Source organism: Falco punctatus, assembly GCF_963210335.1.
Source record: "Falco punctatus genome assembly, chromosome: 8".
In the NCBI taxonomy this organism is placed as follows: domain Eukaryota; kingdom Metazoa; phylum Chordata; class Aves; order Falconiformes; family Falconidae; genus Falco; species Falco punctatus.
Window position 1 is genome coordinate 64,822,619 of NC_137588.1, and position 18,201 is coordinate 64,840,819.

General features: G+C 47.4%; 1 protein-coding gene across 5 annotated transcripts in view; it reads right to left on the bottom strand.

The window, feature by feature from the left end:
• Positions 1-3,468: 3,468 nt before the first annotated feature.
• The window catches only part of KCTD16 (potassium channel tetramerization domain containing 16), an 88,200-nt gene continuing 73,467 nt past the window's right edge, over positions 3,469-18,201 (bottom strand). For all 5 annotated transcript variants that reach the window (XM_080398179.1, XM_080398178.1, XM_080398180.1 and 2 more), the window contains exon 3: positions 3,469-8,469. In XM_080398179.1, coding sequence (XP_080254305.1) covers positions 8,018-8,469 — 452 coding nt within the window. In that variant the 3' untranslated portion in view covers positions 3,469-8,017. The remainder of the gene's footprint in view (positions 8,470-18,201) is intronic.

The window sequence follows — 18,201 nt, forward strand, 5'->3', positions numbered from 1 at the left end:
TCATCATCCGCTGGGGTGGGAATCACATTATCATCTGGCTCATGGTCCTTGAAGCGCTGGCCGTTAGCAGGCTGCCAGCGGAGCGAGCTGGTGCAGCAAGCTGTGACTACTGCACGGCGCTCGGCGAGCATCACGCCTCGCCATCTGAGAAGACATAACTTCCAGAAATGCTTTGCTTTCCATATGCTTGTGCAGATACTGTAACATCCAAATCCCTGTTATGGTGAAGCACCATATGGGAGAAGCTGCAAAGATGGGATCTTTCACCTTCTCCCAGGAAGGGGCCATGGGAGAAGAGGCCTCCTCCGAAGAATAGCCAAGTACCACAGATTAAAGATAATAATAATAAAAAAAAATCATCCCAGGATACTCAGCCCCACCCCCCAGGTGAGTAATTGCCTGCTTTTCTGGCTTTTTCAGAGCCAGCTTCCCTACAGCAATGCTTCTGGATTTGCATTGCGTTAGTGTGTGTACATGGCTGGAAAAGCAATGAGAGCCAGGCCACCCGGAGCAGTGATGACAGCAGTGCTGAGCCCTGATTACCCCCCAGACAGCTGTGCAGAAAGGAAGAAGAGATAACAATAAACCCAAATTATGAGTCTGTCATTCCAAGAACAGCACTGCTGGGGAAGAGGATGGCAAATGGCTCCTTCCCAGCCCTGGGAGCCTTCCTCTCTTTCCATCTTTGCAGCAGCTGTGCACTCTGGGACCTGCCTGGGATGGATGGCATGGGGACCAGCACTGAGAAAAGCCACAGCTGGCTGCCTCTCCACATCCAGAAGAGATATCCTGCCTTTCCTTCTGCATCCTTATCCTCCTGCCATGTCCTGCACTTTCTCCACTTGTGCTTCAGCCACTGGCTGTAATGAAGCCATCCTTTGCCAAAGCATCTTTAAAATGACAGAGGATAGAAGTATTTCAAAGTGTTCTTGGAAATACTCTGGCAGGTGGCCCTGATGCAATGATGGCTTTTCCAGAAGTATTGCTGCTGGTGACAGTATTCCCAAAGCACGGCATCAGAAAATCCCTGCTCAAGACAGGGAGGCAGAAGAATCTCACCCTGCGATCACTGAACTCTTATTTTCACCCCAACCCAGAAATCAGCGAGGAGAAAAAGCCCCACTGCCTTCAAGGGAGAGCAACCCCCAGCCTGCAGGGAACTGGTTAACATGAACTGATGCTAAATCACAGTGGGCAAGAGAGCATGTATGTATCTATCCGTGTATTTGTGTGTGTGAGTATATATATATGACAGTTGAAGGATACCAACTTATTTATTCTTGTCTGTGCTCTTACAGTGTATATGCACTGATTTATTCGAATGGCAAGACACAAATTAGTTGCAGTTTTCAGCCGCCCAATGCCACAACACTGATAACTGTACTTTTCACCAGCATATTGTATAACACCTAACCCGCACATGTAAATGATTAATATGGAGTGGTTCCCTTCACTTATCATCATCCTAAACAAAAGGTCATCTCTTCCGCCAGCAGTGACGCTGGAACAGAAGGCAATAGCAACACTTCCATTTACCACCTCCGAGCCTCTATAAATAGGCAATTTTGTTAGCAGTTGGACCACAGCTACCTGGCAGGTGCCATTGCATGAATGACTCCACACCGGTCACAGCTATGACTTGTGTGCTTTTTTCCAAGGTGTCTCTCTTTCTGTCATGGTGTTATTTGTACCAGGGAAATACAGCAGGCTAAAAGCTACATGATTTTTTTTTTTTTTTTTTTTACATACCACAGTAGAAACAGTTACCGAGTTATATTTGTCAGAGTCACAGTAGTTTATGCATATTTGCTATTCACAGACTGCAGAATATTGCCAATAACCTCACTGGTGGAGACTGACAACACGGAGATACATGCATTCATGTGAGACCATAATCAATGATGTCTATACTGTATTAAGCACATTCATTTTTTTTAAACACCTTCCAGTAAAATCAATTCCTTTAAATTTGTAGTTAAAACTTTTGTTTTTTTCCACAATTACGCACAAAATAACCTGTAAACAATTTGACATTACACTTATGTACAGTGAACCACGTTGGAAAGTAGAGGTAATTCAGTGGGTGCCACTTAATCTACATCAATGTGCAACAGACTGACTCAGCCTCAGCAAAGTCATTAAGTGCTTGTATGAGGTCCGAAAATGTAACATAAGCAAGGCCCCGAGTAGATCACAAAATCACCAAACCCCCCTCTAAATCCTCTGTTGGCTGGGAAAATACTGTCCTTACAGCACCCACCCCTCTCACACGGGTATGTTAGTATAAACCAAAGCGCCTGGGTCAGATCACGACCTGCAAAGGCAGGGAAGGGGCCAGCCCCCGCCACTGCCCTGCACCTGCCCCTCGGGCCAGGGTGGCTTGGCCAGAGGAGACGCACAAACGGACGTCAGGAAGGGACATCAGGAAGGGACCCCCCCTGCTGAAGACCAACAATTCCCATCCAACCACCTGGGCCCTGCCATCATCCTTCTGCTTCATGTTGGTAAGTTTTGTCTGTTTAGTTCTGAATTCTGCTTTTTCGTGTTCGCGTTATCATTGCTATAGTTTAAAATCTGTAATATCATACTTATAAACTGATTTTTTAGCTAAGTGATATCGATGCCAAGAAAAATAAAGAATGTCTTTTTATAATATAAATAATTTAAAAGTGCTTTTTTGTTCTTTTACTATTAATCTACAAAACCCCGTTGGGGCATAAACTATCCATAAGACTGGACAATTATTTTGTACCATGATATACATGGGGCCTTATGCATAAAAGTACTCTGAAAGTCAAGTTCACGTGCATACTCGCAATGGTGGAAAGGGCTTCAGGGCAGGGTAAGAAGTTGGAAAGGTTTCTCCACCTTTCTGGGGCTAGGAGAGCAGTGTGAGACATGGCTGAAGGTCTTGGGTACAATATGGTCATTGCCAATAGAAATCAACCCTGTTTTCCACTTCAGCCCAAAACTTTGCAAATAAAACGAATAAATGGACTCACAAAACTAGAATTAAAACCCCAAGCCATTCTCCAGAGTGCTGTGCAGCCTTTACATGGTGTGTGCAGATGATTTAGGGAAAAAGTAAAATAATTTGGTCCCCATGGGTCAATGTAAACTCACATGTTCTCCCTTTGCCTCCCCCTAACGCTTTGAGTCATGCTCAGGTGTCTGTCTCGAGGCATTGGGGCATGTAACCAAGCCCTTGGAAAACTGGTATTTCTGGCCATGAGAGGTGTCAGCAGGCATGGGCTGCCAGGGCCAGTGGGACACACGTGGCTGGGATGGGAGCTGAGCGGAGCCCAGCTGGGCTGAGCCCAGGTGCCAGCAGCACCGGTGGCCAGGAGGGAGCAGGGAAGGCTGCATCACCCACCTGCAAGGCATGCATCCCGTGGTGCACTTGTGCAGGGGTACGGATGCCTACCACGCACCTTCAGCCCACCAAGCAGAGCTTAAGCAAGAGGCTATGCAAGACCATCACCGAATGAGCAGACCTATTTGCCATATGCAGAGGTGATGAACATTGTGAGCTACGTAAGTGGATGTGTATCTATTACAGCTTAATGGCTTTCTCTCATCCTCACTGACACAAGTGCCCATTTTTCTTAAGAAAAGGTGTTTTAGTAGAGTCTCAGTCCTACTGAAGTCAATGTAAGTTTTAAAATTAGTTTCAACAGAACTTGTATTTGCCCTTTGTCATGTGTGGAAAGTAGCTCAAAGCCTAGTTTGCTCCCCAGATATTTTAGAAAGAATAAAGTACTCTGTTAACGGAGTTTCATTTCGGCTTGCTACCGACAAGTGACCAAAAATGTCTTAGGGACAGGCACGGCTTCTCTCACTGAAAAAAAGTAGAATTGAGCTGAATATTTTTAGACCTCAAAACCCAGCTACCTTTTAGACAATCTATTATTCCAGTCTCATTTTTCCCCACTGCATTGCATCCGTCTCCCTTTGTCCCCTCACTGCTTCATTTCAGCAGCTGAGTAGCGGGGGGCTGCAGCCCACCACCCCTGCACAGCTCCAGGGGAAGACCTGGGAGTGAGGAAGGTGCTGAGCACCCGCCCTGTTTCCCTACTTGTGCCCAGCTGACGGTTTGGTTTGAGGTACCGTTTTGATACCCACCCACTGCAGTGATTTCTCCCACCCCTTCTAACAATGGGTGCTGCTGCATCCTGCAGATGGGGGAGAACAACCTGGCCAAAAAGGTGCATGTATCTATCTATCTATCTATCTATATGTACGTATGTGTGTATGACATTTTTTATGTACGTGTGCATGACATTTTGGGGGGAAGAGGTCTTCCAGAATTAACACATCACCTTGCTGTACAGGGAGGACCCTCCAGCAGCAGGAGGTTTGGTTCTTTTTCCTGACCTCCCGCTGCCTGCATGTGAACTACAGGGCTGTCGTGGAGCAGAACTTTTAATACCCTGGCGCCTGTCTCTACCAGCCCACGAGTCTTCCACACCGCTGCTTGGTGCCCCCATGCAGGGGCTTGTGCTGGCAGGGTCATGTGCCCGGCAGTGGCCCTGCAGCTGCATGATGGTGGTGGGACAAGGTGCCCAAAGCGTGGCTCTTTGGTGGGCTGCAGTTCTCGCCATGGGGTGTTGGTGGTCCAGAGAAAAGCAGCGAGGCAAGGAGGGGGAGGAGGGGACAACCTTTGAGCAGCAGTAACGGATGCTGTGCAGCATCCAGCATTTAGGCTAACCCCTGCCAGGGAGGGGAGAGCGGCTCCCCACCATTGCTCCTCTACAGCAGAGGCTCTTCCACCTAGAGCCTGCCAGCCAGCCTTAATAGCAAAAAGCCTCGAAGCACAGCCCCCAGCTCCTGCACTGAGCCACCCGTAAAACAGCTGCAGCAGGAGGTTAGACCAAAACTAGATCCCTGCAGTAACACAGCAGAAAGTGCACATGAACACACACACACACACGAGTGTGCACACACACGCCTGGGCACCTCTTCTCCTTCGGCTGCATACTAAATTGTGTTTCCTAGCAGGTTTGGCCTGCCTGTGATTACTAAAGTTTAAGACCTTTATTTCTGTAGCACTGGAGAGTAATAACCATTTCACAGAATCATAGAATCATAGAATAAAGGCCACATAAATCAAGCCCATTCCAGCACATTTCATTTGGTCTAATTCTTCTATAGTTATTAATCATCGTGCAATTCTGTGCAACCTGAACGTCAGTCTGGGAACACACGTGTGTGCGCACGCACACACATTCACATACACCCCACCCTACGCCCCAGCGCCTGTTCTTCCACTCTGTCATATGTATTTTATAGCCCAAATATTTGTGGTATTAAAAAGAGATGGGGAATTACATGGACTGGTGGGAAGGACAAGGTTTTAGTTGCAGCCTGGTACTGAGGAAGAGGGATGATCCATCCCAAACTGTACACTCAGCTGAAATCCTGAGGAAGAGCCCTATCTGTTCCCCAGTTTTATTTGCTTGCTGCCAGAGCAGTGGGGAAAGATGCAGGAAATGCTCAGTAGGAAAAGAAAAATGCTATAAACAAACCAACGAATAACTAAAGGGAGCCAAATCTGTGGATCTTGTGCAAAACATTGATTTCCATGTGAAAATGTTCTTTGTGAGCAGGTAAGTGGAGGGCTGCACAACTACCATGCCTGAACTCGAGTGTGAGTGAATGAATGACTTAAAACCTGAATTGGTTCTAGAGCCTGATCCCAAAAAGCACTGGGTTTTCTCAGTGAGCCCAGCATTTCCAGGTCAGACCCTCTACTTTACAAGCCTCACTCTGCGTTACCAACACTGCATGTTCACTGTAAGAAATAGCACGCCTCTCATGCATAAAAACTCAGCAGAGATGATGCCAAGCTGCCACATCTAAGCCCTGTTCTCCAAAGACTGGGAGATGTATTGCTGGGAGGGCTTTTCCCCCTCCCTAAAGCAAGCTCATGCTTATGGATCACTCTGGACAAGTATTGCTACCTTTTTTGCTGGTAAAATTTGCATCCTCACCAATAAACACCTGTATGACGTCTGCAGCCGAGCAATGGGTGTGAACCCCTGCCAGTGTACTCACGCAGACTTTACAGCTCTTCTGGCAAAACAAAAATGCCACAGCCAGATGTGTGGGTGCGATGAAGCCCTGCAAGCATGAAGGTACCACCTTGCTGAAACTGCATGAAGATCAACAAAAATAATCTGTGTGTGCTTGACATCATCTCCCGCAGCAGTCTGAAATTTAAGAGGGGGGAAGCCCTGGAACCTGCAGGATGCTAAATAAGTCAGAATCAAAGTGCTTTTTGTTACCAGCACTATCACTTCCCATATAATCTCCTTCTTCTTTTAGAAAATGAATAATATATAATCAAATACTCTAGCTGGTTTGTTCTCAGCTATGGCCGAAATAGGTTTGCTGGAGCAATTCATTTTTCCATCACTCTCTGTGGCTCACCCACCCTGGCAGCCCAAGCTCATTCCTGAGCCAAGCCCCTCTGACCTGAACCCCCCCGACGCTTACCTGCCCCAGGTTTTGCTGGCCCTATGCCTTTGACCACTTGCTTACACTTGGTTCCTGGGCACTCTTGGGTCGCTGCTGCTGTGCTCATGCTTTACCCAGCAAGGACAGCCTGCTGCACTCCGCAAGACCGACCTGTTCCCCTTCCCCAAGCTTCCACGCCCTAGGGGGCTGTGGGCTGCAGGACCTCCACTCCAGTCAGTGCAGGACCAGTCTTTTCCACAGCTCCCTGGCTGGCATGTGGTGAATAACACATGACAAGTGGCACAGTTTGTTGACTAACATCCCATTGCTGGCCGTGAACAGGATTGACGATGAGACGAACATCTGCAGGAGGGGATACGGGTACCTCCTTCTGAGGGCTGCATTTGCTCTTGAAGTGCACATGGCTGGAATGGTGCTGCTCCTGACCTCTAGCAATTGAACCGCTGCCAGTCAAAGCACTAAACCTGGCTTGTTAGGCAGAAAATTTCTGGTGCTTGCTTCTGTGCCGGACAGGAACCAGTGCCCATTCTCCCTGCCAGCTGCAGCCAAACACCCCTGGCAACATGTGCCTGGCAAGCCTGCAGAAACCAGCCATCCTCACCAGCACAACCACTCTGCCTGCTTCCACACTCGACCCTGGAAGAATTCCTACAGCTTTCCAACTGTGATCATCACACATTTAACCCACTGGCACAGGAGAGCCTTGAGAAACACAAGAGGTGTGGGGAGGATACAGAGGGAACAAGATCATCAGAAACAAATGGAGCATTTTGCTGATGGCAACAAGGACCCACACACTGTTCCCTGGTCTCTACTGAAATGCATTTACAGTGTCTCAGAGAAGGGAGGGAAAGAGAGGGAGTGGGGGAGAGAGACAGTGAGATGGGTTTTCTACTGTTCAACTCTCAAAGACCTGAAGAAGAAACGGAACATCCATAGACTGCTAAAAAATGCTCTTTTCTGAGAAAGTGCAGTTATAAGGAGAGAGCCAGAAATCTTTAAGCAATATATATTGATATATATATACATATATATATACACAGAGAAATATATACACACATATATATATATGCACATATATATATACACATGCTTAAGGTAAACTGTCATGGCATAGCTTGTTTCTTTGAGCTGTGTATGCCCCTCCAAACAAACGCACTACAAGGAGAACGCAGAAGGCATGCAGTCCACAGACACCCCTGGACACTGCCTGCTCACGTGCCATGTTCCCACCGGCATCAGCAGCATCCGCATATGAGCATCTCTTGTTGGTATGGTTGTGCCCTTAAGGTATTCAGCTTGTGTAAGACTCAGAGTTTACGAATAAAAGCGTTTGTCATTGTGCTTCCATGACTGGAAAAATATTGTTACCCTATGACTGTAAATGTTAAGGTGAAATAGGCAAATTAGGCAGTACTATAGAGATGGATTTTTTTTTTTTTTGTGAGCTAACAAATAATTATTATTGGGATTTATTTTTTTTATCACTTAGAATCTTGCTCTAATGGTAATAAGGTTGTGTGCTTTCCCCACCCTGAGCCTATAGGTGGTACTTCCGCAGGAGTTCAGATTGCCAGGGATGTTTCCTTTCTGGAAACCTGTCTGGGATTTTGATTTTGAGGAAATCCTGGATACATTTTTCTAGCTCCTCCTCAATGGACAGCTTCTCCTTCACTGCTTTTTTCTTGTTGGAGTTGGACTCCCGGGAGCCAGAAGTGAGAGTCCGGAGCAGGTCACTCTTTCTCCGGATCTCAGACTGTTGCAGCAGCTGCACCGGCCCCTTCTTGGCCGGCCGGTCCAGAGTCTGTATGTTGGGCTGGCGGGTGACAGGGCCGCAGATGACGGTCTCCTGGGGGGAGCTGGCCTCTGACTGGCTGTCGCAGCTTGATGTCGACAGCTCATTGCATGACGTGCCACTCTCTCCCTCCTTGTCGCCTTTGTCATTCTTGCAGCAGCAGTCACAGTGGGACGAGGACCACCGGGAAGGCTCACCTGCAAGAGGAACAGAGAGCGTCCTGGTGTTACCGACAGCTCCAAACCCCCTGCCTGCACCCAGAAACAGGCTGCTCACCCACCACTGGGCTCGCTGCTGCCTGCCGAGACCTGAGGGAACTGGGAGTGACACAGCCTGCCAGCGCGGCAGGAAACCTCTCTGGGAGCTTTCCTGGATGTCACACAGACTGTCAGCAAAACCTCCACTTGGTCTCAAGTGGGAGATGATTTCCATTAACATTGGAGCTCCTTCAACTGCTCCACTAACATGTGTTGCTCAGGTCCCATGAGGGTCCCCTGAGATATCCAGCACATGTCTGAAAGTTTTCTGAGATCCTCAATGAGAAACAGTCACTGGAAGATTCAGCCAGGTGTTTAACCAGAGCAAGCAAACATCCCTGCAGGAACCCTAATTGCTTTTCAAGCTTGTCATGATTTGCTACTACCTCTACCCACCAGCCCCAGGGCAAACCCTGAGCAGATCACAGGGAGGTTTTTCTCCCCTAAGAGAAAATCCTGATGAAGTGCACATAAATTTTGCCTAAGGAAAGACAAAGAAAAAACAGAATGGGGACTTCAGATTTTGTCATTCCCAATCCATTCCTCCACGTTTTACCTGTATATGGGGCTCCTTCGAAGCCAATAAATTCATAGGTGTGAACAGAGGTTACAGGGCCAAGGCCAAGGTTACGAGTTCAAAACAGACAAATAAATGATGAACTTTTGGCTGCCAGAGCCCAGGTGGCAAAGCCTGCTGCCCATTCCCACCCCAGCCACCGTCCCTGCAAAACACAACGGGTTCAACAGCTCATGCTGGCACTGGTCTTCCCGGGGTCTGCGCTTAATGAGGGCAAGCCTGGACAGAAAAGAATAAAGTTTGTTCATACAGGAAGGGTCTGTCTGTGTTGGTGTGTGCAGGAGTTAAGGTGGTATCCGAGGTGGCTGAGGGACTGACAGGTCTCACCTGGCAATCCCAGGCTGCTTAAATCTCACCAAACCCTCCTAGCCTCATCATTTTTCTGCCTTTAAAAGGACAGTGTCAAATACGCTGTTAATTCCAACCTACCTCATTTTTATCCTGTTTGCCATGGTTAAAACCGAAGACCCATGGATTCTGCAATAATCTTCTGTGCACAATTACACCCAACTGCAGAGTCCTACTCCTCATTAGCAACCACACGTAACAAACCAGCGTAGGCAAACATCCTGCCACAGGCTCTGCCCCACAACAGTCCAGTGTAAGCAACACGGCATGGGCCAGCAGCTCTCCTGTACAGCAGAGATGGAATTCCAGCCCCACTGCAGGGGCAGGACCCATCACCGTTCCACAGGGGCATCACCGCTGTTCTGGGGCATTTCCCTGCAGCCCCAAAGGCAAGCCGGCTCACAGCAAACACCCCGCAGGGAGAATCACGCTGGTGCCAGGCTCAGAGCCACCCCACCAGTGGGTTTGTTGGCAGACAGGTTATACCAGGCTTGCTCCCTCCGTCTTCTGCCAGCACAACATGTGCTGCCACATGGCGCGGTCCCATCAGAGGGAGCAATGCCACAGGGGATTATGGGTGGTGCTCTGCAGTGAGAGGTGCCAAAAAAATCCCACCGATCCTGGGTACAGGCAGCCTGTGCTGATCTATTCTGGGATCTTACAGGTAAAATCCTGGCAGTCACAAAGAAATTAAGTGTTATGGGTTTGGGTCTAGTCCCCAGCACGTGGTGAGCCAGCGGTGGGGTTGCAGGAGGCATGCCAGCACAGGCAGTCCTCCAGCAACGGTGAGCCAGGGAGCCAGCAACCCTGTGTGATGTCCCCACCATGGGACACACAGACACGTGGCCCTGCAAATCATACGCTTTCCCAATGGCATGAAACAAAACAAAGCAAAACAAGATGCTCCTCATGTCTAAACAAAACGTTCAGACAATACTGCTGTCACTACTCAGGAAAATGTTCATTATTATTCTAGTCTGTAATCATCACAGCCTTTATACATTCATCCAATTAAATATGACTGTTTGTTCTTTGTTAAAGTAAGAAATCAAACAGTATTCAGGTGACCATTGGATACGGAGGTCAATAAACATCTCTCCTGCAACAAAAAGGTTGTATACAGCCTGTTATAAAATTCAGAACTGGGTATCAGAAGGCGCCTGGCTTCCCCAGCCCATGGGGAATAGGGTTTTGGGAAATTCTCACTTCCATTGTGGACAGCTGTAGCACCCCAAATTTATCCAGATATTTCTTCTCTCAGGCTTGATTGATAGCACAGCCAGCTTTGGCTGTAAAACAGTGCAGGCAGAGCCACCAGCCTCCACCCCCATGGGCAGCACCCTCCCAGCGTCCCCCTGCCCTGCCAGCCCCAGACCCCTGCAGACAACTCATGTCACCTCAGGGGCAGCCTCCCCATGTATGAAGGTTTGGTCACGCACAAAATAGAGGCTTTGGGGAAACATGGTCCTTCATTTGCATAACTCATCAGTGATGGGAACTCCTGAATAGGACTTAATTTATTTCCTGATTCATGTAGCACATGGCTTGATTTTTTTGTTTTTCAGCTGGAGACCTGCCCAAATGCAGTAATCTGTGATAAAGGGGAAGAGCTGGCATTGGTAACAACTGTTCCCTGACCAAACCACTGCAATAATCATGGATTTAAATGTCATTTGGAAGCATCCATCTTCCCACTAAAATGTAATTATCATTACCAACTCATGCAGATTGGTAACATTATCCGGATCAAGAAAAGGATAATTCAGCTTTGCAACTTCTGACCAGCAATACGGACCCTGTTCTCACCCATGAGAAGGAACTGGGGGCCCCACAGCCAGTGTTACACCCCGGTGCTTGTGGCATTTCTTACTGGGGTGCAAGGGTTGGAGAAGGGAATGGGGAGGGGGAACAGTCAGGTCAGAGCTGCAGCTTTGGCCCAGTGGTTTTCACAGCTGGGATAGGCAATGTGTGGTGCTGGGATCGCAGTTGTGCTGGCAGCTCCTGCATGGCTGGGGGAGGATGGGGGGGGTGGGGGGGGGGTGAGGCTGCTGGGGAATCCCCTCCTCACACAGGGTCCAAGGTGACCATTTGCTGCCATTGGTCTAGAAACAGGCCCCCATCAAAAAAATGGGGCCAGAAAAGAAAAAGGAAAAAAAAAGAAGTTGCTGCCCATTTCCAACCCCCAAGCCTCGGGAGCAGATCCTGGAGGAATCTGAGGAGGGGGGTTGCAAGCTCATGGTAGCAAAATGTTGAAAAGCTGCGCTGCTGATACTCACTGCCCTGTTCTCCTGTTTCCCCACCTTTTTTGCAACCATGAATACAATGCATATAATTTACAGAAACAGGTGGAAAAACAAAAGTCAGGAAGCCCCTCCTCATCTCTTCCTTCCTTTTCCTTGTCGACTATGAAGGAATCTTTCAGTCTGTCAGCTGCATGGCTAAGTTTAACTCACAGGCTTGCTTCAAGACCTGTTCTGTATCTTGTCTAAAAAAAGTCAACAATGGCTAAATTGAATTTTTTTATAATTCGCTCAACTTTGACAAAGGCATTAAATGCTGAACCTTTGTAAACCCCTGATCACATGAGCTTCTGAAAAACACATCCATGAGCCGTATTGATTTGCAGCTTCTTATTGCAGTTGACATTACAGCTCCCTGAGGGTTTTGCTGTGTTGCAGCCACTGCCTGCTCCCTGTGAGGGACTGCTGGAGCCTCCGCCCTTCCTAAACACAGAGCCATTTACTCCAGCAAGCAACCACCAGCACTTGAAAGGCAAAAATTAATCAGGTGGAAGGGAACCAGTGAGCGTGTTTCTGTCCATCCCTGTGGGAACACAGAGATGCTGGGAGGGGAGTGCCTCCTTCCTGACTCTCCTGGCCATCGGGAGAGCAGCTCCTGCTCTCCTTGTCAGTGTTTGCTCTGCTCTGCACTCGCCTGTAATTACTTTTCTCACCTGTAAAGTCAGTCATTTTCCCCATGCTGCTTGTGTACATTTAAGGACGTCAGCGAATGCTAATGGAGAAAGAGATCTGACCAGCATCGCTGCTGCCATCAGCTCTTTCACAAGGTAGTTTCCCTCCTCTGGACACTAGGCTCCCTCCCCATCATGGCCCTGGAGGATAGCGGGGCTGAGCTCCCAGCGGGCAGTGCTGGGGATGCTCACCTGCTGCTACGCCGGGATGATGCGCTCCAGCTGCCTTCGCTGCTTCCCCACCCCACACTGAACTGAATGAAGTCTGAAAAATGGTGAAAAATGAGTTGAGAGGGAAAAGGTTACTGCTCAGGTACAGACCCATTAGTGCACCGTGCAACCTCCTCCTACAGCCTACCATTGACTCTGAGCAGTTTTCGGTGCCTCCTTAATGGTTTCTAAGCAAGCTCATAGAAACATTCAGCTAAAGCCACATTCCATAGCAGGCGGGACAATCTGTGAAATCCAAATTAAATGGCTGCATTCACTCAGCCAAGGAACAAAATGCCAACATGCACCTCAAGTGCCGAAACAGCCCAAACACCGAACATCAGACACAAAATATCAGACCACGGCAGTAGCACAGGACATTGCTGCGATCACTCAATGAACCTTTGCAAACCTGAGCTAATGTTTGGCACACATGGGGGTCACAGACACCTCCTTACAGCTGTAACTTCATAGCTATGAGAAAGAGGAAGGGGTCCAGTCCCCCGTGTCCTGCCGGAGGGGCTGGACCCTGCTCGGGTATGGCTGTGTGGGCAGGGGACCCACCAGATGGCATCAGGCACATCTAGAGTATATACTTCATTACCACAAAACAAGCCTTTTATAAGTTAATTAAGACCTAATAGATGCTGATTTGACTTAATAAATATTCACCAATGATGGCCATATTGTGGGTAAGCCAGGAGGCAGAAACTCATCTATTCATGAGGCAGAACAGCAAAAACCAGGTGAGATCTGGGTGCTGGAAACAGCTGCAGGGTTTGGAGAGGTTCCTTGGGCAGAGACCTCCCACTGGCACCCAGTGTTCAGCGAGCTGGGCTGGCTCACTGGGAGGAGAGCTGGTGTCCAGCAGCGGATGCTGTGGGTATGCAGCAGTTGCAGGCAGAGATCTCCAAACACCCCCGGGGAAAGGCAAGAGCCCGGCTGAGCAGCTGCTGCAGCAGCAGGGAGAGCTAAAACCAGCAAGCTCCTTTTTGCAACCTGAACAACTGCGCCACTCTGCAGAAAAAGGGGCAAAGGTAAACAGGTTTATTTTTGATTAATACATTTTTTGACACCTTTAAATGGTGGGGCAGTCTGTACACGGAGTTAAACACACTCCCCAAACCCATCCGGCCAGTCTGGCTTCCAGCCTTCGTAACACTCCTGCCCTTGCTGGCCTCAGCCCAGCATCACACAGCCAGAATCCCTGTGGGTGCGTGGGCAGCGAGCACCAACAGACATGTACTTTTACTTTTAGGTACAAAACGAGCTTAAGTTTTATATGCTGAAAAGACCTTAATATAATTATTACAAGAACAACATATCAGGCTAGCCAGAGCAGTACATTAAGAAAAATCTAAAGAGAGAGGGAAAGCTATAGAGAAAATTGAATTGCCTTTAAGCATTTAATGAAGTAGGGGGAAAAAATAATTTTCATTAGTCTACCTTCAGATACCAGAGGAAGAAAAAAAGAAAGGTTCCAGTACCAAGCAATAATATATGAAAAATACATCTGTGCCAACCAGGATTAAACTAATTACCATGCTAAGAAGTTGGCTCTGTTAGTTAAAACAGTACTGTAAAATTATCTGATCTCAAGTCAAGCAAGCTGAGCTCCACTTTGTTGCAGGTGCACAAGAAAAAGTGTGGGCATAGCTGCCTAATTTACTGCTTTGCAGACTCCCTTTGCCTGATTTTCACTCAGTCAGGCACAGGCTGTGGAAACCTCCATTCCCTGCGCGCTTTGACAAACAACTCCAGACATCAGCTCAGTGAAATGGCTTCTGTCACCTCCTCGGGAGCCAGGGGATGCTAGTGTGTTCCAGAGTCAGAACTTGCCAAAACACATTTAAATTCCTAAATCTAAAGCCAGCTATCAGTCACGTGAATTTGCCAGCTAAGTGAACTTATTGAAGGATATGATCATTCTGCCCATAGAGTTTCAGAGACTACCAGGGTAAGGGAATACAACAAATTCTAACAAGCAAAGGAAGTTGGAGATTCTAGACACATCATACAAGATCTAATTTTATCATTTTAAGTAACTAAATTATTCTCTGTATTACATTAGTTGACATCAAAGCAAGGGAAAACAATCGGTCAGTTGGACTGAAAGATGTGGACCAGACTTGGGAATTACAGATAATTGCATGCACGGCTGCAACACAGCCTGTTAGAAATAAAATCCACAACACTATCATTAGCAAGGAAAAAGCCATTTGGGAATTGAGGAGATGGGTAGCAGGTTTCAGAGCTGCACTACCACTTGCACGGCACGCTCAGTCCTGAGCTGTTCAAGGGTGAAAAGGAGCAAGTGAGCCAGGTCATCGCTGCAAGGTCGCTGCAAATAATACACTGTTTGGTGCTCTAAAAAAGATTCACTTTTAAAAGATGATTTGGAGCATGGAAGAGGGGATGGGAGGCAATGGGCTACTACTGATTCAAAACTGTGCCACGTGTCACCTCCGTGTAAACCTCTGCGTATCTGGGCGTAATTAGAAGCTGCTGACAAACTCAAGTTCCATCAGAACATGATTTTGTATTGCATTGTAATGAAATAAGCACAGCAGTGCCCTTCACACCTTCAATGCATGCACATTGCACATTATTTTGCTGGGTAGATGGAGTTTTAAACAGCAAGAACTGTGTGGGGTCAAGGCAACTGCCAGCCAAAGGAGTGCTCAACCCACAAGCCCTCCTGGTGAACTCAACCTGTGTGGGAGCAGGATCGGCCATGGATCTGGGCTTGGGGCTACACCACCTTCTCTAGACTGGGAGCACAGTCTTTGATAGCCATGTGTTGTGGAGCAGCCACACATAAAATGAAATCAATAAAACCCTACTGAAAAAATGCAGATTGCTGCTAATTGAAAGCAATGGCTGCAAACTGAAAAGAAATCAACAGAAAAATAAGAATTGTCACAGCCATTAAAAAAAGTTAAGGCAAATCATTCACCTCCATGCCAGAACACCATTGGTGCTCTTCAAGTATTTTTCCAGCATTTTCTGGATCACTTTTAAAAGACATTTCACCCAACTATTTACTTCATGGAATATAATTTTGGTGGGGGAGTTAGCAACTTTCAGCCCAGAGTCCCCAGGGCTCACAGCACCTGGGCCAGCCCAGTGGGACATGCCCCACCAGGGACGGAAAGCCAGCCAGAAGCAGAGGAAGGATGCACAGCCCTGCGAGCTGAACCCATGCTCCCTCCTGCTCCGTACCAGGATTGCTCTAACCTGCTAAACAGCCTGTGGCCACAGCTGCATGCAGCCACTAACGCACAGGTGGGTACGGTGTCTGATGCAGGAGTACCTCTGAACTAGCACACACAGCCAGCTCTCCTACTAAATCCCGTATCAAAAGCAAACCCAGACATATTCAGAAGGCCAGGAGAGATGTAAACCCTGCGCACTGGGCCTCTGCCTTACATTGCATATCAGAAACCTTTTTATTAGAGGAAACTGCTGCTAGTGTCAATTTATTTTTGGGGCCACCATTTTGCCACGCAATAAGCAGTTTTGCTGGAGTCCCAGGGATAATCTACGTGCCACAGGTAGGAGATTTTATTGAGTTTGGGTCTGAGTCAGGGGAGAACCTTTACTCACCATGGGAAGCCATCAGCTTTTGGTGCACAGGGGACACACCTCATGGGCTCATGGAGACTTGCACAGTTCCCAGCAGTGCAAATCTGCCTGGTTGCATTGCCATGCAGGGGATGGGTTTCCTCATCCTGGTTTTAGGCGCTGTCAGAGTGACAGACAGAGCTCGTAGGAAAAGAAGAAATATTTCCGTGTGTTTTGCAGTGAGAGGGAAGCACCTGCAGCAGCATCAACCAACACAGGACCCACAGCTGAGCAAGGATGGGTGCTGAGCCCCAGGACTGGCCACCATTGTGGTGGTAAACCGAACATCACACTGATTTAATCACATAATTCATTAATTAACGTCTAAATGCTTTGAGATTCTTAGATAAAAGGGGCTAATTAATTCTGGCCTGTCTTTCTTGCTTTTCTTCCTGATCTCAGCACGTTTCTCTCCCAGTGCCCTAATTATAATTATTATTATTAGAAGCTTCTGAAGAAGCAGCAAAGCCTCTGATGTATAATTGACACACAAACCACCAGCCATCCAGTTTTTCTCTCCTCCTCTCCCTTTCACAACAAATATGCTGCAAGCATGGAACGGGAAAACCCTGCAAAGAGGGACGGCTGGTGTGCAGAGAGAGGAGAGAGATGTTATGATATAAAATAAAACTAGCACAGGATCTTCAAACCAAAATCAACAAAGAGCTTTTATTGTGACATAAAGACCCTAACCGTAGCCATCATCAACTCCGCCTCAGATACGATGGTGTTTGAATTTTGTGATTCAAACATGTTCAAAATGTGCTAAGCCTGGGATAAGTAGCCCACTGGAGAGAGGTCCAGCTTCCTCAGGACAGTGTGTTCCCCCTCCTCCCTGTCCCTCTGCAAACCCTCTGAGCCAGCTGCGATGCCCCAGTGGTGGGGGATTTGCAGAAGCACTTTGAGGTGTCTAAAACTGCCCCAAACCCCGCTGCTGCAGCAGGCTGGGACATCTTTATGTCCTCAACTTCTGGGAAATCCAAGAAGAAAGTTTATGCATTAGTACACTCAGAAAAAGGCTAACAGAAAATCTAATACTATTCAAATTTAAATACTGTCCATAAGCATCGTCCAACCTAGTGCTGTTTTACCACATAGCTGCATCGACTTCTGGGGCTGGCACCAGTCTCAGCCTCCACCTGTCCCAGGTGATCACCCCCAGATTTAAACCCACTAACAAATTATCCAGCTGCTGCACTGGAAAGAAATCATCACCCCTTGCTCTCCAAGCCCACCTGGAAAGTCAAGGGGAGCATAATCAAAGTGTGAAACCTCTGACAGCTCCCAGGAGAAAGGATTGAACATTTCAGGCATTTTTCCACTGATAAATGCTGTTGTCTTGAAATTGAAATATTCTAAAAGATCATGGTGATTTTGATGATATTTGCACTTGGAAAGTGCTCAGCTAGATCACTTCATGCCTCCTTTCATTTTGACATCTATATTATAATAATAGTTTTAATATCACACTATGTATAGTTAATTTTCAGTTATAATGCTCCAGACTTATAAAAATGCAATGTTGTCGTATTTCAGAATTAACGTTACAACTTGCTATTCTACAAGAAAGTTCAAGAATTTGATTCTTTTCCCCTCCTGAATTTGGAATTAAAGTTTGTGTTGATATGTGAGAACATGCAATGGGATGGAGACTGATTTCTCATACAGCCCTGACCTTAGAGGCAGAAGAGCTCATTGTTCTCAGAGTTATATTCCTTTTATTAAGTTTCTACAGTTTTCACAGCCCTTTTTCCTGAGCTTGGGTGGAGGGCGGGTGGGTGGTTTGGTTTGTTTTTTTTTTTCCCAGGGGAAAAGAGATGGTTGAATCTGTCTTACAAAATAATGAATGGCAGGTTTGTTGCTACAGATATGGAGTTAGCAATGAATCATTAAGTCAAAAGGCACAAGTGAGTTTTCTTGCTCAGAAAAAGGTGCCTCCCCA